We start from the raw sequence: 25,033 nt of genomic DNA, 5'->3' as shown, positions 1-25,033 counted from the left end.
TCGTGGGGAGGGCTGGACAAACAGTCATCAGTGCATGTGGGGGTGATGGTCTTTGTGCTAACACACTAAAAATTGTTTCATTTGCCGCATTGTTTGATAAATGACCCTGGAAAGCTGTTGGTGACCCATGCTGTTGGATTTCTTGTGCAGTGATGCCGGAGGCATGTCGGGCCTGGGCTGGCAGAGCGGGGGTGGCCCCGTGAGCCAGCAGCAGCAGCTGTCAGTGGTGACCACGGTGTGGGGAGTGACATCCACCACGCAGAGCGCAGCGCCCTACGCGCCTGGGCCCCCCCAGGCTAAGGGGGGCCCGTATGGCCCCGCTGGCTATCCCTCGGGGTCGCCTCTGGGCCCCACCAAGGGCTACTCACCAGTACCACCCTCACGGCAGCCTCCAAATGCATATGCTGGGTGAGAATTGCTTCCACAACTATACACATATGAGCAGATCTAGCAGGTAAACTGGATAAGGTCCCATATTGATGGATGATCCCCCAGGAAGTTTGTTTGCCAGCTCAATGCTCTGTGCCTGTTCAGGTATGGCCAGAGCCCTGGTGGCATGGCTGGTGGCATGCCTGGTGCCATGGCGGGTGCTGGGCACGGCACAGCGGGGGAGTTCCAAACAGGGCCATCAGCTCTCAGCACAGCAGCCTTGGTGGCTGCGGCCACTGCTACAGCCACGGCCACAGCGAGCGTTGTTGCTCTTCAGGAGCAGCGACAGCAGGAGGTCATGGGTGGACAATATGGACAGGTAAACTATGCAAGTGGTACATAATTAACTTCACAGTTCAGCTGCTTGAAGCTGGCTGTCAAGTTCTGTTGAAGGAGGAAAGAAAAAGTTGATTCAGTTTAGAAACTCCAGTGCACGCCAGTAAAAAGCAGAACTGAAGGCATGCAGGACACAATGATAAAGAATTTATTTTTACTGCTCTTTGCGAGGGCATGTATACAAAACCTAATTTGGTAGTTAAAAGTGAGTAGAAGCAACATATTACAATTGTGTAGTTTACATTTTCCACAGCTATGTGCAATGTCACTCTGCATGTCAGATATTGCACTGAATACCACATTAATTTCTTTTTCTCCTTTAATCTCATGCATGTCAAGCACTCTTTGTTAGTAAGCATCATGTGTCAAACTGGACACCAGCCTACATTTAAATGATAGTGTATAGGGTTCGTTTGGCCGAAAAGCCAGTGCCATACCCTGGATAGCCCAAAATTAAAATGAAAATGTGTGGGAAAAAATGGGCACGTGATTCTGTATGAAAATTGTGCTGCAACCATTCTTTGTGCAGCATTCAAGGTGGTGTCACAGCATTTCACCTTTCACTTAGCATTCATTTGCTAGCTATTTTGCGATAGGAATTCGAACTGATGACATATGTTCAGGGTCATTCAAAAATTTCCAGGCCACAGGGTCTGCATTTGGGCTTTATAATCAGGCACTCAAGTTAATGTTTAAGATACCGAGTCCTGTAAAGGTGAGAATGATCATCCTTCTACTCCTTACACAGATGGTGAGTATCAGGGGCGTCAAATGCCTCTCAGCAGTGCTCAGAAGCAGACACTGTGGCCTGGGAATTTTTGACGGACCCTGTACTCCAATTGTAGGCTGCTAATTGTAAGTGTAGGTGTCGACCAAGAAGTGAGACAGATACGATGTCAGTGAACGTTAAAGAACTCCAGATAGTTTAAATTTTCAAAGCCCTCCGCTATAGCGTCTGTCTTAGCCTAATTGCTATGGGACGTTAAACTCCACAACATAAACAAGTGAGACGGATACTGCATTACAGAAAGTTGCCGGGCCAATTGGTACATCATTTTCGACAGAAAAAACATGCTAAAACTGGACAGAGAAAGAATACAGCACGGATACTGCACCTTCCTTTCCCCAATAACCAAACCAGCTAAATAATATTTAGGCTTTGTTTTAAGAGTAGATGCGTTTGTTTGCCTCATCTACTTCTTTAGCTTTGGCAGACTATGGTGCATTGACTTGGCACATTTAGTATGGCGGAATACAACATATTGACTAATCACTTTGTTTTTTAGTTTTCTTTTAATTTCTATTTTTGTAATTGATTTTAATATTTTTTCTTGTCCTAATTTCAGTTTCCAATAATTTATCTATTATGACTTTAGTATTAACCATCAATCACCCTTTGCACTCCCTATCCATTTCCTGGCACTTATTGGTCAACTACAGGCCTCTATTTTTCCTGCTACACTATGAACGTTCCTGACAATTCCTGAGTTGAAACTTTGGGAATGGCTATGGCTTTTAAACTGAACGAGCTGTATACGCTTCGCATACAATTCGTGGAATGAAAAGGCAGTGTTAGGGGCACTATCAAGTCTACTCTTAAGGCGACGCTTAAGCATTCCCCTGATTTTTCTCTTAATGCATATGGTTATAGTTATGCATGTGTCTTGTGTGTTTTTTGTGCCATTTTTTAGGGTTTTAGAAAGCAAACACTTCGCTTATTTATTTATTTTTTTTCCGCAGAGGGTAGTTAGGCTACACTGCCAGGCATCTCTCCCAGGAGTAGCAATTGCAGAGCACATTCACTTCTACGTTTTTGTGTTCTTTATGACTTAGATTGGCAGCACAGATTGAAGTGCATAGGAGGAAGATGTATCATTTGCCATGGGATTTGAAATGGTTGGAGAAGGGCCTCATTGTAATGTGTGCCTTTCTTCCTCCTCTGTCTAGATGGGTGGCCATCAGCAGTTCCCTGGTGCAGGCTATGGGGTTCCCCCACAGCGGGGTCCTCCTCATGGTGGTGCAGCTGGAGGCCAGATGGGGGGCCTGATGGGACCAGCCATGGGGCCACTGGGGGCCTCCAAGCTGGGCGGGGCAGGTGGGCCTCTGTACGGCCAGCAGCAGCCACAGCAGCAGCAACAGCAGCCTCCCCCTCGTGGCCGGCCTTATCCTAATCCCCAGCAATACTTGGCACATAAGCGGCAGCAGCAGCAGCAGTACCCGGCTGGACCCATGCAGGGAGGCTACATGGGTGCTCCTCAGCAACAGTATGGTCCTCAGTACCCAGGGGCGGCCACTGGACCTTTCCCCAAGCAGCAGGGTGGGGGCTATGGAGGAGGGGCGCCCACACCCCAGGGAGCACTGGCAGCATACCACCAGGGTTCTCCCTTACGAGGCAGGCCACCTGGCCAGCCCATGCCCACACCTGGTGGTTACCCCGGTGGCACCCAGGGAAGCCAGTACTACCAGCAGCCGATGGGGCCACAGGCCCAGTATGAGCAGCAGTTCATGCAGGGCAGCCAGTATGCACCGCATGGCTTCCAGGTGAGGCGCACTCCTTTGATTTTTTTACACGGTAGCATTAAAGGCCCCAGTCGCTAAAAATCCTGCGTCAGCACCAGTGTTGGCATTGTGAGTGAAAAATCCCAAGTATGGTGCTGGCAGGCGGTAGCTGGCAACTGACATAGCCAAGCGCTGATTGGACGTAGAATTGCCCGACCTTACGTTCGGCAGGAGCTGCCAACTAAGGTCTCTCCTTTCGTGTGGGAGGGCGATATCAGAATCGGCCTGCCAAGACTCTTGCGTTCACATTCGCATTACCCCTAGGCCTCCGCAGGCACACTCATACGGCATGACTAAAGCCTACGCTATCGCGTCGTAAAAGGCAGAGCTTAAATGTCCCCCAAATTTTTTTACATATTCTCAGCAGCCTTTGAGGCCAAGGAGATTTGCTGGAACTGATGCTTCTGGAATGGCTACATTGTTAACCCAGCGAAATCAATTGTTTACCATCAGTGGCTGCTGCAGTTACTACTGCAGAAAACTTACAGGTTCATGTTGTTGCCACTTGCATCACATTCTTGTAACTGGTGCCAGGAAGAGTGGCATGGTCATTGTAGGTAGCTGAATTCTTTTTGCAAAAGAAAGTTGTGTTCTTTGTGGTCTTCTTCCTTGTTGGAAAGCTGCTCTCCTTTTGGGATATTTATAGTTTTTCCTTTCGAAAGACTGAAGCTTGAAATTTTGGGCTGCAGTGAGAGCAAAAGCACCAACACTGGGCAACGTTTTGAGTACTTGCCTCGAATTCTCCTGGTTTCCTGTCGTGGAAGCTTTTGGTGTGCTGAGCACCCACATTATTTCCCTAGCATGCAACTGTGGTGGTGCTCATGTGGAATTTTTTATTTATTTACCTGTTGTCGTTGTTGTTCCTTTGACAGCAGCGGAGCATGAACTACCAGCACTCGCCCATTCCTGGCAACCCCACACCACCACTGACCCCAGCATCGGGCATGCCCCCATACCTGTCTCCAAGCCAGGACACAAAGCCTGTGTTTCCCGATATCAAGCCTCCTCTGCCCATTCAGAGTGAGTTGCAGTCAAAGTGATGCGCAGTGTTCCAGTTCTCTCTTCCCTTAGGTTAAAATAAGCAGTTCTTCACAGGGCACTCTGATGTTTAATTATTTGTGTTGGGCACTCCTGTCATTAAACCCCGTGAATGTTCAATGTGTTAGTGTAATTGCCATTCTTATTCCTCTCAATAGCTCACCACCAAGCCTTTACTTTGAACTCAGTCGTTGTGAGGACCTAGCTCGTTAGGAGGAACAAGTGAAAAGTGGACATAGTCACTTAAATCATTAAAGGGGTAGGGACACCAAATTTTTGTGCCATACTTCTTTGTTGTAAAGAGTGCTTAGTGATTCTGTAAGCACAAAGCACAGTGTTAGAAGCACGAAATTGCATTACATAATTTACTATCATATTATTAGTACGCAACAGTTTCAGTTTGTAGTTGCCAGGTTTTTACTTGATGTCAAAAAACAGAAAAGACAACATTGAAATGTCACGTGGACCAAAAACTCTTAATGTCAACGAGTAGGCGCGTCGTCTGCTTTGTTTGCAGTGTGACTCCGCCATATGCTCTCATGACGGAGTCACACTGTGGAAACAGTTGATAAACTGCATCCGTAAACATGTTTGCGTCGTTTTGGCGATACTGCACGCCGCGCCTACGCGAACTATTCGGAAACATGTCATTGTCACTTGCGAACAGCTGTTGCCAGTTCACTCTCTGACAACATGGTTGGTCCTGGCTGTGCCAATGTCGGGACGTCGTTCAATGCGCTACAATTTCTCCCAAATTCTTATGCTATATGAGCGGCTGGGAAAAATGAAGAAGTGGAAGAGGCTTTGACTATGATGGGGGGCACGTAAATGCTCGCCAAAATTATAGCTTGAATCGTACTGATCAAGGCGCCGCTTTCGCTTGTACAATCTGGTGATCGTTGAGAGAAAATTCACAAATTTTAGCGAATGAAAATGGCTATTGAGTAGTTGACAACAGTGAACTGAAATCGACAATTGCTTACATTGCAGAACGTGTGTACAATCGTCATGAAGCGTTGGTGTGACCCAGTGCGCCGAGTAGTATATCAAGCGGCAAGGAACGGTCGTCGGCACTACTTGTGGAAAGGCCTATTGAGGGCAGTCGCCATACACGTCTTATCAAGCTTATTTTATTTTGAGATGGGCTTTCTATAGTAAAGCGGTGACAGCAGGCGAACCTTTCAGCGTTGATTCGTTGATCTAAGTCCCTTCTTGCACAACTGACTAGTCCTAGCGACGAGTAGGGCAGGCAGAGAACTGCAGAATTCGTCTGGCGCACCTACGAGAAGCACCATTGCCGAAGTCGCCACACTTTGGCAGGCATGCTACTGTTGCATGAGACAGCAAGCAGTCCTGATAACATTTGTTTTTTCTGGTACAAAGCCAAGGAGCGCTACACTGCCTCACTGCTGCCGAAGCCACTCCGCCTGGCCACTCTGGTCTCTGCTATGGTGACCGACAACAACGCCGACTGTCGCCGTGTCGTTAGCGGCAGCCTTCGTAAATTTTAGTGAATGAATATTGCCATCAAGTATAATTTTGGCTACAGGGAACCGTCATGCTGTCTGTGCTTTAGAACTGTTTGTACGCTGTCACGCTGGTATACGTACGGGTGCAATGAAAGAGCCGAAAGGAGCCGACCAGCAGTATCGCCTTTTACGTCAGTAAACTGTGCAGCGATCTCACAAATACCTGATTATGGTTTTTTCAGTGAACCTACGTCACAGTCAGTGCGCTAGCGATGGGTCTAGAATGCGAGAGCGAGCATTTCCACGAACTTTAAAAAAGTATTACAATATTTTCTATGCCTCCCTTGAGTCTAATACTTGACTGTGACTATCTTCACTCGCAAAGGAAGCGCGTGACAAGGTTTACACAACCTTGTAATTTGGTGTCTCTACCCCTTTAGAGAAATTTTGTTTTCCTAGCATACTAAAGTACATAAGAGATTGGTGATTGTGCCACCCCGTAAACATGCTCATTGTGCCACCCCGTAAACATGCTCGACCTCCATATATCTGTGTGTCTTGTGAGCTTCTCTGTAAGGTTATCCAACACATTGCCTAACAAATTGTATAGTACCCACCTCCTCCTGTACGGTGCATATTTTCCTACCTGGTCCCCCTGTACTGTGTGTGTCTGCAGCAGGTGATTGGAAGCTGATTGCATGCCTATTCCTTGCAGAGGACGACGAGCTACGCCTGACATTTCCCGTGAAAGATGGCATCATCCTGGCGCCCTTCCGGTTGGAGCATAACCTGGCGGTGAGCAACCACGTGTTCCACCTGAAGCCCTCGGTGCACGAGACGCTCGTCTGGCGCTCTGACCTGGAGCTGCAGCTCAAGTGCTTCCACCACGAGGACCGCCAGATGCACACCAACTGGCCTGCCTCAGTCCAGGTGCGCATTTTTGTCCCATGCGAACAATCCCTGTCATTGTGGAAGGGAGCAACAAGCATTGTTGGAGGTATCGCATGAAACTTGTCACATGTTTCAGTGGCAAGACTAAATAGTAGCAGTTTTCCGATTTCATGTTCATTGTACTTCTCAAGCATTAATTTTCTTTACTTCGTATCTTAATTTGCACGGGCATCACGGTATTCATTAATAATGTGAAATAAACTAAAGCCTTATAAATACTGCTTGTCAGTTGTCGTGTACTCTAAAGAACACGCCAAAATGCTAGTGCAATCGAAATAAAGAAATTGGCAGTCATCTTTAATATGCTAAGTGCAACGAATGGACCATTCTTTGTGAGTATGCAACTAGTGCTTTTTAAACAGATTTGAGTATGAAAAGGCTAACTGGATAGTGCAATGAAAATATGAATAGTGCAGTTAATAACCGGATCAAGTAATACGAATTAAGTAATGAAAGGATGCAGTGTAACATGACTCGAATATGTGTGTATAAAATGAATATTAATCTGAAACTGCGAAGTGATTGTGGAAACTCTCTAGACCTTTTTCACAACCCTTGATGGAACTAGTTTTTTGGACTGAGGGGAGAGCAGAAGAGAGTTTAGTCCTGAGTGCTGTCCAGTGCTACGAGCACTGGCTAGTGAGCAATACGGCGGTGCCCCATGCCCTGTGTTTGAAAAGGTCTGTAAATTATGAAAATAAAGCTATAGATGTCAAAAGACACAACAGTGATGTCCGCCTTGGAACACACGACATGAAGTGAGTATATTAACTCTGTCACCATATACGTTGGGTAGTAAAATGACTTTTTGCTACTGCTGATGGCAGTGTACAAACCATTGACTCTATCACATCATACACTGCTTATGTGTTGTCCCCCCAATTTTTTTTACTACAATGTGTCTGCTGGTGTTACTTGTCAAATGCAGCCTTCCACACACTCCTTTCAGCAATGGGTCGTTGATGCCTTATGCCTATGGAATTCTTGCAATAACATTTTTTTTTTTTTTTTTTTTACTTAACAGATGCCTGGAATCTGCATAAAGGCCCATTCGCACTGCGCTATGTATCCGGCAGCCGAATCCACTTCACTTGTCTTATATTTGGCGTAGGGTGAACAGGCCTTAAATGTGCTTCGACACGCTTATTTATTGGCAAGCTTTGTGTCTGTCACTGTAGCAATTTCTAAAGCGCACTTGTTCGTGGCTTAAAGTTCGTTTTCTGATGCTTTGAATGCAGGTCTCTGTCAATGCCACTCCACTGAGCATTGACCGGGGTGAGAGCAAGACTTCACATCGGCCGTTATATCTCAAGGAAGTCTGCCAAGCAGGCCGCAACACTGTGCAGATCACCGTTACAGCCTGTTGTTGTGTGAGTGTGTTTTCTGTCTACTACTTTGAGCCGACTTTTTATGCTGTCTTGTACACACCAGCTGACCTCACTGGTTTGTGCAAGGTGCGCATTAATGGGTTGCAATGGCATACAGTGTAGTGCACGTTTTAGGAACGTTGATATCATTAATAACGCAGGGAAAGCTTACAAACAAGGACAGGAAGTAAAAGTTCTGCTGGGTCCCTAGCCACATGGGTACCAGCGGGAATGAGAAAAGCTGACGCATATGCTGCACATGCCCGTAACGGTATGATAAAACAAGTCAACATTTTTTGTAAAGACTGCGTGAACGTCGTACAGAGTAAACTGAGAACAAAATGACGGGCATCGTGGAACCATGAGTTGAACACTAAGCCTATAATCGGAGAACGGAAATCACTCGGCCATTAAGAGTGCTTTGTCAAAGTGATCCTATGTCCACCGTAAGCCTTGGCTGGGTAGTGTTAGACATCTTTATTAGTTGGCGCTTCCTGATCAGGACTGCTCTAGGATTTGAGGCAGAGCTTGGATCTGTCTAGTTGGAGTGTGTTCCTTAGTTCATTACCTGATGTTTACCGTATTTACTCGCATAATGCTGGTACTTTTTTTGCGGAAAATCGGTGTGAAGTTAGGGGGTGCGATAATTACGCGAGGAAAATTTTTGAACAAATGCTTTGGAGTGCTGAAAGCAAATGTAAATAGGCTGTGAACCGGGGTTCTCAAGCCAGCTATTGTAAATATAGCCAAAACATTAATTTCAAGCAGGACTTACGTTTGTAATAAAAGCACAGAGACGACAAACACGGATTGCAAAAACACTTTATTTGCGAAGGCTGGTCGCCTGCAACATCACCATCGCTCTGAGTCCGCGGAGTCTGCGTCGACACTGCCATCGCTATCGCTGGTCGCTGCTTCGTCTGCTTCCTCAGCTTCACCGTCTTCACCTTCGTCCCACAACAAATCGTCTTCCGTCGCGTCCAGGGCGTTGGAAATGCCAGTTTTTTTTTTAATCTCCTCACGACGACTTCAGCGCCAATCATGTTCCAGGCTTCTGCTATCCAGCTGCACAGCTGCTCCACAGGTGGCTTCTTTATCTTGCCACCCGGCGTAAGAGTGTGTTGGCCTTTGGTCATCCATTCTGCATACAGCCTCCGAACGTTATCTTTGAACGGTTTGTTCAAAGACGTGTCCAGAGGCTGTAACATTGATGTGAGGCCGCCTGGAATTATTGTGATGTCCGTACGTAACTCCGTCAACTTTGCGCGAACAGAGTCCATGAGGTGATCGCGGAAGCTATCGAGAACGAGAAGCGATGGACAAAGATCTGATGATTATGACGATGATGGTGGTTCGGGTTGCGTCTCCTGGTAGCGCATGCACCTAACCGGGCCAGCTAGTTTCAGTAGCACTTGAAAGAGGCGCACCATGTAGGCTCTCTAGTAGTCGACTCTCGCGGCAGTAATGTTGGGGTTGCGATGATTATGCAAGGGAAAAATTCAAATTTTCGATAGGCAGTTGGGGGGGTGCAACACATAAGATGCATTGGTCACTTAAAAAAAAAGAAAAATGCTGCTAGGGCACAGCACACCCTCAGAAAAACCTGAGAGTTTGCTTTGTACACGCTTGTATACATAGCATGTCATAGTGAAAAGAGTAGGAGAGATGGTGGTAGAAGTGAGGAGAGCATGTTGTTGCATATTAAATTTCTCTTGTAAGAACCTTACTCAAGCTGGAAGAGTGAACAACACCAAAACATGAATTATTTTTGGCTATTAGTAGTGATGCGTTGAATGAATATGCAGTCGATTCCTCATGCAAAATTGGCTTTCACAGACTACTCGTTTACTTGGACTTCAGTATGAGGCTGATCAATATGATGCTGATTAAAGCTCGTATAAAGATGGTCAAATTAAAAAAAAAAAGAAAAGACCTTGGGTTAACACTAAAGTTTTATTTTTGAGCTTCTCTGTAACTACTTAATCTTATATGATAAAATTTGTACTTAGCCTCATATGGTTCAACCTTGCATGGTTGAGTGCCGGGAGGACCTTAACACATGGTTTTCAAGCCATGTGGTAAATTCTCTCTCTCTCTCTCATTCTTCATATCACTACTGCAGGTGCTTTGGCTTTCATTTGCAGCTTTTGCATTGTCTGTGAACTTCCATTAGAGTTGGGCAATTGCTTTTGTAGTAGTATCTGCAGATAGTACCACAAAAGCAGACGGGAGAGGGAAGAAAATCCCGTCTCTGCAGTAACATGCTGTAGCCACTGTGTGTGCTTGCGCTTTTAGATTTTGTAGTAGCTGCGTTTACCAAACCAACTGGCCCAGCAGTGTGTTTTGTCTGGAGCTGTAAAGGAACGTTACGCATTTACACACTTATGTAGAGGTGCTATGTTGCTTGTCATTGCTGAGGCAGGCAGTAATATGATTTCTTCCATGGTGGTACTACTCTCGCAGTCGCACCTATTTCTGCTGCAACTAGTGCACCGGCCGACAGTGCGATCAGTACTGCAAGGACTGCTTCGTAAAAGGCTCCTACCGGCCGAACACAGCATTGGCAAAATCAAGCGCAACTTCTCGGTGGGCCCCTCACCTCAGGGGCCGAACAGTGGCCCCGGTCAGAACCCCTCGGGAGGTGCAGGGCCTGTGGAGGATGGTGTCGAGCAGACTGCCATCAAGGTGCAGCTCAAGTGTCCCATCACCTTTAAGCGCATCACCTTACCTGCACGGGGCCAGGAGTGCAAGCACATTCAGGTGCGTACTCAGTGTCGTAATTTTTTTTTTGTTAACAGCTGAACGAAAATAGCAGAGTGAGTTATTTCTCAATTGTTGCGTGAGGTTTTAAGCACAGTAGAGTCCTCTTTGAATGGACTGGCAGTTGTTCTAAGAAGAATGGCACCTAACTGCCCTTGTTCCTTTGAAATAGTTTTGTTTGGCTCATTGATGTGATGACAGTACTGAAACTGACTGGCAACAATGAGCGTACAAATATTTGTTGATGCATATGTGATGGGACTTATCATTCATCTGTTTTTGCGTGTCTCATCTTTTTTGAGTGCTGTGTATATATCTAGATGGGTAATCAGTCAAGTAGCCTATGTCAAGATACTTCGACATTTATATATTGAGTTCGCGATAGTAGGATTCCGCTTGCTTTTCCTTTTTTTTTTTTTTTTTTTCCATTAGATGGCATGATTAAATTTACGAGGGGGTGCTGAGAAGCTCTTGGCTTTGCTCAGAAAAAATGTAGTCAGAGTTTTAAATTGCACATTTATTCAACATATTTCCCCCTGAGTCCGATGCACTTGTTGCATCATTCTTTCAGCTTCTCTACTCCATTTAAAAAAAAATTATGTGACAGGTCGTCAAACTAGCTTTCAGCAGCAAGATCAGCAATGTCGTCAAAATGACGACCCTTCAGATGTTTCTTCGCGTTGGGGAACAGATGGTAGTCAGAAGGAGCCAGGTCAGGTGAATAGGGGGATGGTGGACCAATTGGAAACCGAGGGCCTTCAGTTTGACAGCGACAACTTTGAATGTGTGTGCAGGTGCATTGACCTGCAACCAAAAGATTCCTTTGTTCAGCTTTCCCCGGCGTTTTGTCTTGCCTCTTTCAGCTTGTCGAGGAGGCCGGAGTAATATCCTCTGCTTATACTACAGCCCTGATGTAGGTATTCCACCAACAGAACACCATCTTTGTCCCAGAAAAAGAATGCCATGACTTTTTTGGCCGATTTCTGGGTGCGAAATTCCTTCGGTCGCGGGGACACGCTGTGGCACCATTCCTTTGACTGTTCCTTCGCTTTGGGATCATAAATGTGGAGCCATATTTCATCATCATCATTAATCCATCCAAAAGGTCTTTTGTAGAATTAAAATGGGTCAAAACAGCTTTGTATGCCTCAACTCGAACCTCCTCCTGATCACTGCTCAAACATTTCGGCACCCATTTCGCTGAAATCTTGCGCATGTCTAGGATATTAGTAATAATAAAACCAACGTGCTCCCGGGAGATGTGCAGTATCTGGGCTATCTTTTTGGCAGATATTCACCGATCCTTAAGAATCGGCTTATGGACAGAATCGCTTGTTGCCGGGTCTGTTGAGGTTGTAGGGTGCCCACTGGGAGGCTCAACTTCAACAGTGAAATTCTGTCTTGAAACGAGCAACTCAGATTTTGACAGTGCTGTAAGAAGGACACTTCTCCCCTAGTGTTTGTCACATCTCACTGTGAATGTCCTTTGCAGACTTTCCCTGCAGAAACAAAAACTTCATCGCGACTTGTAACTCCACAAGAGTGAAACTGGCTTGCGCCTCTGCCATCTCACGTTCTACATGAAATTAAAAATAGTTATAAAAATCAGAAACATCTGATACTTACACAGTTACATAACAAAATATCATGCTTTTATATGGTACCAAATTAATTTTTCAATTCGACATCAAAGAGGGCAAAGCCAGGAACTTCTCAGCACCCCCTCGTATTCGGTTAGAACTGATCCAGGCTGCAAAGGTTGTTGTCTATAAAAATCCAGCCTTTACGAACAGCATCAATGAGTCAATGATAAACGGCATATGGTTCTTAGAGATCAAAGCGGGCTGACATATAAACTTGGCAAATTTGCCAGGCACACTGTGTTCATGTGCAAGGATTTCAGTGCTGTGCTTATATGCCAGTGTGCGCTTGCAATTCCCATACCTGGGAGCCAGCAGTTTACCATTTGCTGCTTCCAGTGCTGTGATGCTAATAAGGGAAATTCTGGTCAGGGCACATAGATGTAGGTGGCTTGAGAGACAGGCACACGGTGAGCATAAAAAGCTAGTGTCAAGAAGGAGTATGGGGAGAATCCTATTTCATTTCTTTTTTTTGTTCCTCTTTCTTTCGGATTCTGAAAACTTAGATAGTGCTTAAGTACAAGTGAGTTTTGCATGAATATAGGTAGACTAACTTTGCAAGAGCCTTTCTTTTCTGTGTAAGGGAGCGTAGTTCCTCTATTTTTCTGCTGTGTTATCAACAGATACATGAAGCCGTCTTGAAAGAAGGCCATGCTGTCTGACCAAACTTGATCAAATGATAAGCTGCTTTCTTTCGGGCAGTTTCATAGCATCCACTCTAGCCTGAAATATTAGTTCGGCTTAGTTTCTATGCCATCATTTTTTTTTTCCTTCAATTGGTAAACCCCCCAAAATACAAAAAGCTAGTTGTCCCTTTTTACGCTGTTGCCTTGCCTGTCCCGATATTTACAGCAGCATTGAAAATAGATGATTTGTGCCGAGATTGTCAAGAATGTAAAAATTCGCATATAATACAGACCCGCATATATTAGAGGTCTAATTTTGGAATAGCAAAAACGGGGGAAAAAAATGCGTACAATTCGAGCAAGGAAAGATCAGCGAAAGTATTTATTTGCTCTACATTCCGTGGTTGCCCCGTGCATTGTCGCGCTCCGCGCTTTCGCATCCAATGCAGCCTTGCACCAGGCGTCAACAGTGCCGTGAACTTTGTGTCAGTGCTGGTTCGCTCCCCCTTCTCGCACTGACTTACTTGATCAAAAAATTTCATGCGTTGTGAAGAGAAAAGCAGCTCACGTCTGCCCCATCAATCGCGGAAGCCACATGGTCATCCGGCTGTTCTAAAACCAGTAGGCTACTTCCCGCTCAGACACTAGACAGCAGCACACGAGCTGCTGGCCATCATGCGCCATGCGTGCGCCTGTTCGTACCTAGCACCGCACGCAGGCACGCGGCGTGTGTGCCCAGGAAGTATTCTCAGATTCAGGGTTTTCGCAATCATTGTCTTCCGGTATATGTATCATATGCTGAGAGTTCCTTGCTAGAGATATCTTTCTGTCGAAACTCATCTTGGGTACCTCTAAATGCGTTCAGTATCCTCATTTCTTGAAAGCATGATCGACGCGCTCCTTAGGAATACCGGTCAAACGTCTGCGATTTGGCTGCAGGGCATGGTCAGCATGGCTGAAAAGGCCCATGAGCGACCCGAGCAACATGTCGAGTGATCCTTTCGTCATCCCTACTGGTGCGAGGTGTGACCTACCTCCTTCTGGTCGCATGTGCGTCGCGGGCACTGTAGTCGCGAGGATCATGAAGTCAGCGGGGTGAAACCGGAACTATCGAAACGGTCAGCCGGCGTCACCGCTAGATAGTGCTCTCGCTGAAAGCCTGGTGCTGATAGCTGTGATTAATAATGAGACTGGAACTGCGAATTTAGGCGGGAATTTGTTCGGATCCACATATAATACGAGGCGGAAATCTAACATGATAAAATCGAGGAAAGAAAACTCGTATTATAGCCGAGTTTTTATGGTATTTAAACACTGTTGTTCACAGTAACAAAGGTTCATGTCTGGAATTTGGAAGACTTGTACCTGAGCTTCCAGCACTTCCGTGTCAGCATGAATTCAAATGTTACTTGTTGCTTTTCTTGGCTGAGCTCAGCTTTGCACTGTTTGAAATCGTACTGCAAAAACTGCGTGTTACAGAAATTTGAAGAATTATCTAGAGTCTAGTCGATTGTGTAAAATATACAATAATAAATTATAGCGTGGAACTTAAAGCCTTATGGCAACTCTTTTAACTGTAGAACCTTATGACAAACCCATGAACTGGCTATGGTATCATATATGAAAAGTTCTGTGCAAATTTTGTTGAACAGACACTTGCAGCATTTTTTTTGAGGAATGGAAGTATCTAGTTAGAAATAGTGGCATGAAAGCATGAAGAAAGATTGGTGCACACCTTATCTTTTACACATTTCACAGCAGTACCCACATCTTATGGAGACAGTGATGGATGCAGTAAACAGATGACATTGTGCAAGTGCAGCATCTTCATACCTGCTCATAAGCCTGGTCAACCCGAAGTGAAAGTGAAAGCTGCACATTGATGTGCAAGACTTCTCTGCAGTCAAAAACACAGCCATCCAAACTTTGATGGTACCCATCAGCATTGTAGGGCTTTTTGTACTGTGTTCCCTTTGACAGCATAAGAAGTAGCTGTCACAGTATATATTAAAGTAAATGAAAGCTTAGTTTGCTTTAGGCTTCATATAGATTCCCTGACTATGACGGTGGGTATCTCGAACTGATTTCGCATCCCCAAGCTTCGTCACATTTATGGCAGTCTGCTGCGATTGAATAAGGGTGGAAAAAGCACAGAATGTCCTTGTAGTTGTTGAGACACACTGACGATGAGAGTAAAAGGTTGTAACTTTACTCAAAAATATCAAAATGTAAGCAGTAAAGTATAGGATTTTTACACGAGTGACCCTTTAGAAAAACAGTCGCTTTGGGTGTGAATGAATGGTATGCTGCAGTTCAAATGAAAAAAATTAATTGTCCTGCAGATTTTTTGTTTCTTTTTGTTACAAAAATTTAAAACTTAATTCTTGCCGGGAAGGAGTCAGGTACCTCAAAATATACTGTGTAAATGATATATAGGTCGACCCATTACCTTGAAGTGAAATAATAGAGAAAAATAAAACAAAAAAAAAAAGTGAAGAAGCGCATATATTTACAATATCTGCTGTGTCAGTGCATCACCAGAGCTGCGGACCCACTCCAAATGTTTAGCAGCATCATCGAAGGATGACTCTTTGCCGCTCGCCACCTTCCAGAGTGCGTCATCTAGTTCCATCAAGTGCAGCATTTCTTGAAAGGTTGCACACGAACAGCTGATCTTGTCTACACCACCGCACACTTCTCTGAAACGCTGAACTGTCGCTGAGCGAGCGGCCACGTTGCCGTTTGCTTCGGCGAGCACCAACTTTTTCTGAAAAGCCGCTGTTCATTGCTAAAGAGGCATTATATACTATTATAATTTGAATGAAAGAGCCCATGTGGAGGCAAATACGCCAGGGACTAAAAAAAAAATTAATTGCAGGGTGTCGACTCCGCTATGGCTGTCCGTTTGTAAGCAGGCATGCCACATGTCAGACTGTGCTTCAAATTTTGCTAAAGACCGCTATATCAGACAAGGGGCGACTTTAGCTTTCTTTCTTTTTTTTTTTCAGGAAAAAATCGTGACTTATATTATGATTTATACAGTATTTTTTATACCTTACATTATGACATCTTGTTTGCCTCAAGGGAGCTATAATGTACATTTTGGATGTTCCAATAAATCGGGCACACTTTTTCTTCATGTCTAGTTTAAAAACGATCCTTGTACATATCGGTGACAGAAAGTGCTGATGATCCGCTAGTGTGGGCATTTTTGGCAAAGAAAACGAGAAACATTTATGGCGAAAACTTATTGTGACGAGCCTGCTAAACGGTGCCATTAAGCAGGCTCTTGTACACTTGTCATAATTGTTTTCTGTTGTCTTATAACCCTGACAACCATTTCTTATAGTATCTTTCTTCTATGTTTTATTGCTAGATCCTTCTGAAGCGCATCAGCCAGTGGTAATATTGGTGCAGGGAATTCGCATTCGCATATGTACCATGGCAGTGATGTACACTGTGATCTGCAATGATTATACTGTGTCATATCATTGCGTACATATGGTACAAGCTTGTTAATTTGATCTTCGTTAATTAGGAAATCCAGATAATTGTGCAGTCCTAGCTAGGGCCCATGTAAGTCTATGACGTCGGATGCTCGCTAATTTGGATGCTACAGTTCTTGCGCCATTTTGTTCAGAGGTGCCCAAAGTGAGGCCATGTCCATGCATAACCGGCACGGCCAGAGTTTATCAAAATCAGTTCAGTTCAGTCGTTCAGTCGTGTCCGACTCTTCGTGACCCTATGGACCATGTCACGCCACGCTTTCCGGTCTCTCACTATCTTCCTAACATCACATAACTTCATCTGCAGTGCCTCGAGGATGCCATCTAACCATCGCGTTCGCTGCCTACCCCTTCTCCGGCGACCCTCAACCTTTCCCAACATCAAATCTTTCTCCAGCGACTCCTCTCTTCTCATCAGATGACCAAAGTAGCTGAGCTTTAACTTTAAAATTGGACCCTCCAATGAGCAGTCAGGGTTTATGGTCGACAATATCGACTGATTTGATCTTCTGGCAGTCCAAGGAACTCTCAAGAGTCTTCGCCAGCACCACAATTCAAACGCGTCAATTCTTCGGCGGTCAGCCTTTTTCACAGTCCAACTCTCGCATCCATACATCACAACTGGAAAGACCATAGCACGAGTTATACGGATCTTGGTTGGCAGACTAATGTCTCTGCTCTTTACTAGGCGGTCAAGGCTAACCATTGCTCTCTTTCCCAGAAGCAGGCGTCTCCAAATTTCATGGCTGCAGTCTCCTTCCGAGGTCTGCTCAAACCTGAACTGTATGCTGCAGAGTCGCCTGCGCACCTTTGGCGTGCGCACACAGGCAGGCATGGCGAAAACTGGACAGTTGCACCTCCGAGAATAGTCCGACTGAGTAGTTTTGGTTTCACTTGTGTGAGCGTCAAGCCATCCCGCGGTGAGGGTGGTGCAGTGAAGCCTTGTCACACGCAACCACTTGTGAGGAGGCGCCGCTGCTATTGTGTTCAATTGTGCAAGATGCTTTAACAGCTGTTAACATTTCATAGCAGTTCTGGTTATTGTTCCGTTCTCATCTCAAGAGCTGGCGACTGGTTCCCTGTTTGTCACTGAGTAAATATACTGTGATGCAAGCATTCCTCGCGAAAGTTTTTTTGGGGTGTTATTCAATAGTTCGAACTGCAGATAGCTCAATACATTTTTTCCGGTCCCTTGAAGTTTGAGTTAAAATTGCAAGGATGTGCTCATTGGTTAGCAGAGAATAATCAAAAACTAAACCAAGCCATGCTAAGCAACATTGTCTTGACATGTATCCTCATGTCTGTTGCATCTAGTTTTGCAGCAATATTTTATCATGCATTGGATTTTCTGCTTCATTTGTATTTTCTTCATTGTGTATAAATTTCTAAAGGTTAGTGAACTGCATTGGACATTTAAACCAATTCTCTGTACTTTTTTTTTTTCTGTGTGTAGTGTGGCAAATGACTGTTAGGTGGCACTGCGATATTGGTTCATGCTGAAACCTTTATGTTTATAATGCAAGAATTTTTAACATTATCAGTATTGTGTTTGACACTTGTCATATTTCTATTTACCTGATGATTATTTATTTTTATATGCCACAGTGCTTTGATTTGGAGTCGTACCTGCAACTGAACTGTGAACGAGGCTCATGGCGGTGCCCAGTGTGCAGGTAAGAAGGAATTACTTATCTCTAACTTGGCTGATTATCTTTTGAGTTTATGCTGACATTGCGTTGTGAAAATTTGCCATAATGATATTGGATGCGTTTAAAGATCAGTTATGCCAATAGCGTTTATGGGAGTGCACATAATGCACCACCTATCTTTTGGCAAAATGGGACTGGTTGTAAAAAATCTAATTGTTGCTTCTGCTTATAGAATTGAATGCTTTTGACATATACAGTGTTTCTTCTGTTTATCAATGTTTTTATTGCTGACAGTGTTTACCGTATATAGACGGAAGAGGGGCACAAATTGGGCTTAGGGCACTCTTTTCTTGCTTTTCGTTACGTTGAATGAGTCTGTAAGGCAAATTGTACTTTTGTGCACAGACTGTGCAGTTCCCGTGGTCTTTTGAAATAGCCTGGAGAAGCTGTGGATTGAGAAGGAGAAGCCTTGGTTGAGCACTGTGGCATGTGCACTATTTCCTTGCAGTAAAACAGCCATCCTTGAGGGGCTAGAGGTGGACCAGTACATGTGGGGGATCTTGACCAACCTGAGCAACTCTGATGTGGAGGAAGTCACCATTGATGCGACAGCCAGCTGGAAGCCGGTCACATTGAAGTCCATCAAGGATGAGCATGATGGGACTGGTTAGTGGTCACCTCTTAACATTCGCTTAATTCCCAAGAGGCATCAATGTTTTTCTTGAAAACACAATTAGTGAATCTCCTGTGGTTATTTTTCTATTCACTTTGCAGAGTCATGCAGTGGTGGCAAGCGACTGAAAGCCATGTCCCCAAGCAGTATGACGATGCCCACCACAAGTAGTTGGGAGATGGGGCAAGGTCTCTCTCCGTATCCAGCACTGCCACCTCCTGACATGCAATGTGAGAATTTTCTCCCCTTGGCAAACTTCATTGGAGCTGCCATTATTTTGTCTCTGAGGTTTTTCCAACTTCTTGAAGGAGAGGTCTGTAGCAGCACATTCAGTTCTTCCGACACTTGGCCAATCAGGCATCATGGTGCACTAGAAAACTTCCTCGTCTCCTCTCATATGAGAAAAGCCTATGAATGGTTAATCATAATTTCAGCAACTCAAACTACCCTCATGCAGTAGAAGGCGTAAACCTCACTTACTTCAGGAAGTAGAGGACCAAATCGTTTGCTGTGAATTCTTTCTTTGCAATGATATACAGCTTAGTAAACAGATTGCCGCATTGAATTCGATTGCACTAGGTATATAATTTATAGTGCAATTTCTTCTTCCATGCTTTTCAGTTTTGATTTCAGCAGCTGAATGGGGGCTATGATGTTGCAAGTATATTTGAGGTCGAGCGAGAGAGGCATACAAAAGCTGCAACAAAAATCTAGCTTTTTTGTTTTGCTAATTTGCTCCATCTCCTATGCCAGCTTAGCCCAGTAGGTGGAAAGATGGTGAGTGAGCGTACACCTATTGTATCAGGTCTTTAGGCTTCACACGGCCTCGAACCTACTTGTGACATCATAGCCATTGTTTGGCTGCTGAAATTAAAGCAAAACCTGCATTCCAGAAGAAATTTCAGTTATAAATAGGAATTGGATTTTTCATCTTTCTTTTTCAAAAATTTTTATGTTAATGTACATTGCAGATTTTTTTTTCTTTTTTTTTTTTTTGGCGAATATAGTTTGTCCAGTGATTTAATATAACAGTCCCATGTGCTACAAAGGTAATTTATTTCAGCATTTTCTTCAAAGTTTCCTTCATCATGAACAGTTTTTTACCAGTAATTAGTATGATTATTGCAGTCCTTAAAACAGTGCTTGTAGATGAAGTCACTGTCTATTAAAGAAGCAAAAGTTAAATGAGATGGGCAGCAGACAAAAATGTTCCAGCTTTATAAGTTTGCATTTAGCAATTTATGCCTACGTTGCACCTCTGCATGCAAAGGGTAACATCTTGAATTTTTGCCTTCTCTTTGTGCAGCCATTGTGAATGGACCAAACATGGCTAATGGACCTGTCATGCCTGGCGGCCCTGTGATGCCCAGCGGTGCTGGTATGCCCAATGGACCAGTCATGGCCGGTGGTCCTAACATGCCCAATGGACCAGTCATGGGAAATGGGTCTGGCATGCCTAATGGAATGGGCTATGGCAGTCGCAACGGAGGCTTTGACTTTCAGTCACAGGCATCGGACTTTGGCAGCCCCCTCTCTCATTTAAATGATAGTGTGGCCTCGCTAGACCACCTGGCAGCCATGGAGAAGTCACTGAACCATCATGAGCAGGTGAGGAAGTGCAATATTTGCTTTGTAGATAGCTGCTTTTATTTTGCTGGTGTTGCTTCTCCTAGGGTAACGGTGAAGCAAATGTTATTTTTTTGTTGAGGGGAGCACAAATCTTGATCACACAATTGCTTGACTTTTGCTGATTTTGGCAGCAAGGCCTATAAGTAACAATTCACTACAGAACAAGAGAGTGGCTCTCTATATTAGTCCTCTAGCCAATGCTTCAATAATGACCTGTGTTTGTTTGGGCCACACGAATATAATTCCTCTTGTCAGAACATTGGCTGACGGACTACTTCCCTTCCAGTGCTTGTTCATTTTGTTTTGTGTCATCAGGGATCTTATTTTCCTGCATTGTTTCTGCATTGATCTCTTACAGTGCTGTTGTGCTTGTCTCTTGTAGCAAATGATGCCAATGTCCAACCACCATCAAGACCCACCAGCACCGCAGGGAGCCTCGAGTCGCCATCCAGGCAGTGGTGGGCCTGCATCTCAGAACGCTGTAAACAATGCTCCTGGAACACCCAATGCGCCTGGCGGAGGCAGTACCCCTGCATCCAGCCAGCCGCAGGCCCCCCCACAGCAGCAGCAGCAGCAGCCACCTCTGTCGGTGGGGAGTAATGGGCCCCAGACTCCGCACACCCCCCACACGCCCCACACGCCAGGAGGGCCACCAAGTGTGCCTCCACAGGGCCTAGAAGGCAGTGGGGGGCCAGACAGCCTGGCTCCAGACCTCAGCGAACTGAGCTTTGATCCTGCAGCAGTCATTGATGGCGAGGGCCAAGGACAGGAGGGTCTCAATGTGAGTGGGCCAACCTCTTCCTTTGGCCATACTTGAGGTGATATCCGGTGAATATGGGCTTCACTAGCTTGGTGCGGCATCTCCCACCTGCACCCATTTCATTACAAAGTGCCTTGAAAAGACGAATGGCTTTCGGCTTTGCTTTGATGCAGTTCACAGTTTTCACAACATGGCTCATGACAGCCATGAGATCGGGGCTCAGTTCCTTCGAGGCAAGGGCTTCTCTGTGAATCATACAGTGTGTGAAAACAGTGTTGGCATTTACTTGCTTAATTAAAGCTATTAGCCCTTTCACGTGCCCCGTCATCGACTTCGCACCATCCGTGCACACGGCTACGCATTTGCCCCATAGGAGCCCCGTTTTGCCAAAAACTTGTTTAGTGCGTCAAATAAGTCCTTTCCTGTGATAGTTATCTTCAATTCAAGGCAACACAGAAACTCCTGCACAATGGCGCCGTTGGAAATAAACCTTGAAAATTCCACCAGCTGCGGGTGCCCAGAAACGTCGCAACTTTCGTCCACGGCGATTGCAAATTTTGGAGAGCTTTTGGCACTATTAATTACTTGCTCTTCCACATCCGACGCAATTTCACGGATCCTCCGGCCAACAGTGTTGTTTGAGCATGGAATTTGCACTTCAGTAGACTCCCGTTAAGACGAACTCGCTTAAGATGAACCCTCGGTTAAGATGAACAGTGGAGGTCGTTTGTTTGGTTCCCCATAGAGTCAATGCAAAAAAAATCCGCTTAAGATGAACACTTTGCAATCGCTAATCGGTTAAGATGAATTTTCACGGCCGGCCGCCCGTTAAGACGAACTCGCTTAAGATGAACCCTCGGTTAAGATGAACAGTGGAGGTCGTTTGTTTGGTTCTATCCCATAGAGTCAATGCAAAAAAAATCCGCTTAAGATGAACACTTTGCAATCTCTAATCGGTTAAGATGAATTTTCACGGCCGGCCGCACCCCACCCGCGCAGCTTACTCGACTGTCCGAGCAGCGCTTCAGCGGAAAGAAAGAAAAAAAAAAAAGCTTTTCAGTGCCACGACCATCCGTGCCGCCGACGCACGCAGACCCAAGCACGTCGGCGTCGGAAATGCGATTCTGCGCAGGCGGAAAAATGCCGCTGCTCATCCTCTCCCACCGTTCCCCCGCTCACTCCTTTTGTCCCCGCAGTAGGAGTAGGTTCGCGTTTTGCGTCGCGCCGGCTGTCTTGGTACGACCTCGGGCAAGGATGAAACAGAGCGCAGAGAGGAAGAGAGGGAGAAAAAAAAAGAGAGAGCATGCGCGGCCCGGCCAGCAAAACTAGCGAAATGCGGGGAAAAAAAACGGTGAGAAGAAAAAGCAGCCGATGACATTTCCCAATGGTGATCTCGTGTCGTCGTGCCAATGCTACTGAGCTCCGCGCCTTTGCTGACCGCCAATGATGCCTACTACGCAGTGCACAGATCCATTGTTCGTGGCGGGTGTGCGCATCGTGTCCCGCAATTTTCTACCAGGCTCTCACCTCGTGGTGTGCGTTGTTTGTTTTCGTGCACGCCGTGTTCGCCGTGTTGCTACTATGGCTAGTTGGCCAACAACTAAAAAAAAACCGCTTGAGCTTCGTGAGAAGGCTGAAGTTTTGACCGAAGTTCGCGCCGGCCGGCTTTCAAAGACTGAAATAGCGCGCAAGTTCGACATCGCAAAAAGTACCGTGAGCGGTATCGTGAAAGACGAAGTGCGGATTACCAGTGCTTTGGAAGATGGTGAATTTGCGCCGAAGCGGAAGATGATGCGCACAGCTATGCACAAAGACCTTGAAGACGTTCTGCTTGCCTGGGTGAAGAGAGCGCACAGTGCGAATTTGCCAGTGAATGGAGTGCTACTGAAAGCAAAGGCGGAAAAAATTGCCCTGCGACTGAATGTCGAGTTTGCGGGCAGCGCTGGGTGGCTCGACCGTTTTCGGAAAAGGCATGGACTGGCCTTTCGTTGTGTTGTCGGCGAGGCCGCTGCAGTGAATGAAGCGGTTTGCAGCGATTGGAGGCAGAACAAGATGAATGGATGAATATGACCCTCAAGACGTATACAATGTGGACGAAACTGCGCTTTTCTACCAGCTACTCCCAAATAAAACGCTCGCATTTGCTGGTGATGACTGCGTGGCGGGCAAACGGAGCAAGCTTCGAGTAACGGTCCTCGTGGGCGCAAATATGACTGGGACTGACAAACTAAAGTTGCTGGTGATTGGCAAATCTAAAGCACCACGCTGCTTTAAAAACATAAAAACGCTGCCGGTCACGTACATGGCTAATTCAAAAGCATGGATGACGCAGGCACTTTTTGAGCAGTGGCTTCAAGAGATGGATCGCCACTTTTAGAGACAGAAGAGAAAAGTTCTCGTTGTTGACAACTGTCCCGGACACGGCCACGTTGCCGGACTTCATGCCATCCGGCTGGAGTTTCTACCAGCGAATACAACGGCGAAGCTGCAGCCTATGGACCAAAGAGTAATAAGTAGCTTGAAGAGGTACTATCGTCGCTCTCTGCTGCAAAGGATGCCGATTTGCATGGAGAGCAGTAAGGAGTACACAGTTAACCTGTTAAGTGCTGTCCACTTACTGACAAGCGCCTGGGAGCAGGTTACTCAAGCCACTATTGCCAACGCCTTCTGCCATGCAGGATTTGTGGCGCTTAGTGATTGCTCAGTGCAGAATGACTGCGATACTACGAATGAGGACCACACTGCCAACTTGGGATAGAAGCATTGTTTCTGCGCTGAGCAGTAAGGGTGTGTTCGTTGACATCAGTGCGTATGTCAGCATTGACGAAAGTGTGGAAACGTGTAGGGCTGACACACTGGACGCTCTGGTTGAAGAAGTGCTTGACCTACCACCGGAAACTGCTGCTGAAGATGACAGCTTGAATGTTATGCCTGAATCTGCACTAGTTACCTGTGATGCAGCTGATGCCTGCTTAGACACTTTAGTGCAGTTTTTTTAACAGTGTGAGGGCACTGAAGGGTATCTTCAAAAGTTAAGTGAGATGTCTGCTTTTGTAGCAGGCCGTCGATTTTCACGACAGACTCAAAAAAAAAAAAGACTGGGTAACAGTCAACAATGCCTGATGCCTTACTGCTGCAAAGTGTAGTAATCATTAGTCCAATAAATGCTTGTATTGCAGTTTGTTTTCCTGAAAGGCCATTTTATTCATTTGTTCTCATATACGAGGTATTTGGACACACTCTGCATGCTCAAACATCATTTTTGGAAGCACTCCTGATTAGACGAACTTCTGATAAGACGAACAGTTTTCATGGTCCCTTGGAGTTCGTCTTAAAGGGAGTCTACTGTACTTTTTTCAATTGTTCTTTCCCAAGCACAGTCTTCACCACATCCTGAATACAAGGCATGATGAGGTTTTCGCCGATAGTGTGCGGTTTCAGTTGCTTGGCAATTCTGTAGCTGAGGAGGTACGACGCCTTTGTTTTGCCGAGAAATGGTGCCGATTTCTGCAATAAGATACGCTAGTGTCAGAAACGCGACTTTCCTATCATAGTTAACAAATTTTCTTACCTGGTGGTGAGAGTCCAGTTTTTGCGCATCGAACAATTGCTTTCTTCTTTCGAAATACTCGACTGGCCTG

At 45.5% G+C, this 25,033-nt stretch overlaps 1 protein-coding gene across 10 annotated transcripts in view; it reads left to right on the top strand.

The window, feature by feature from the left end:
- Positions 1 to 25,033, top strand: part of tna (Zinc finger MIZ domain-containing protein tonalli) — a 254,780-nt gene that overhangs the window by 219,314 nt on the left and 10,433 nt on the right. For 9 of the 10 annotated variants that reach the window (XM_084588929.1, XM_084588927.1, XM_084588928.1 and 6 more), the window contains 12 exons: positions 151 to 408; positions 535 to 748; positions 2,713 to 3,306; positions 4,197 to 4,344; positions 6,547 to 6,761; positions 8,021 to 8,152; positions 10,613 to 10,909; positions 18,287 to 18,354; positions 18,839 to 18,996; positions 19,105 to 19,233; positions 20,310 to 20,611; positions 21,015 to 21,413. In XM_084588929.1, coding sequence (XP_084445055.1) covers positions 151 to 408; positions 535 to 748; positions 2,713 to 3,306; positions 4,197 to 4,344; positions 6,547 to 6,761; positions 8,021 to 8,152; positions 10,613 to 10,909; positions 18,287 to 18,354; positions 18,839 to 18,996; positions 19,105 to 19,233; positions 20,310 to 20,611; positions 21,015 to 21,413 — 2,914 coding nt within the window. The remainder of the gene's footprint in view (positions 1 to 150; positions 409 to 534; positions 749 to 2,712; positions 3,307 to 4,196; positions 4,345 to 6,546; positions 6,762 to 8,020; positions 8,153 to 10,612; positions 10,910 to 18,286; positions 18,355 to 18,838; positions 18,997 to 19,104; positions 19,234 to 20,309; positions 20,612 to 21,014; positions 21,414 to 25,033) is intronic. The other variant, XM_084588922.1, reaches the window with a different exon arrangement.

This window comes from Amblyomma maculatum, chromosome 1, assembly GCF_055883805.1.
Source record: "Amblyomma maculatum isolate TAMU_Amacu chromosome 1, ASM5588380v1, whole genome shotgun sequence".
Classification (NCBI taxonomy): Eukaryota; Metazoa; Arthropoda; class Arachnida; order Ixodida; family Ixodidae; genus Amblyomma; species Amblyomma maculatum.
The sequence above is the reverse complement of the archived record's forward strand: the minus strand, read 5'-3'. Positions and strand labels throughout refer to the sequence as shown.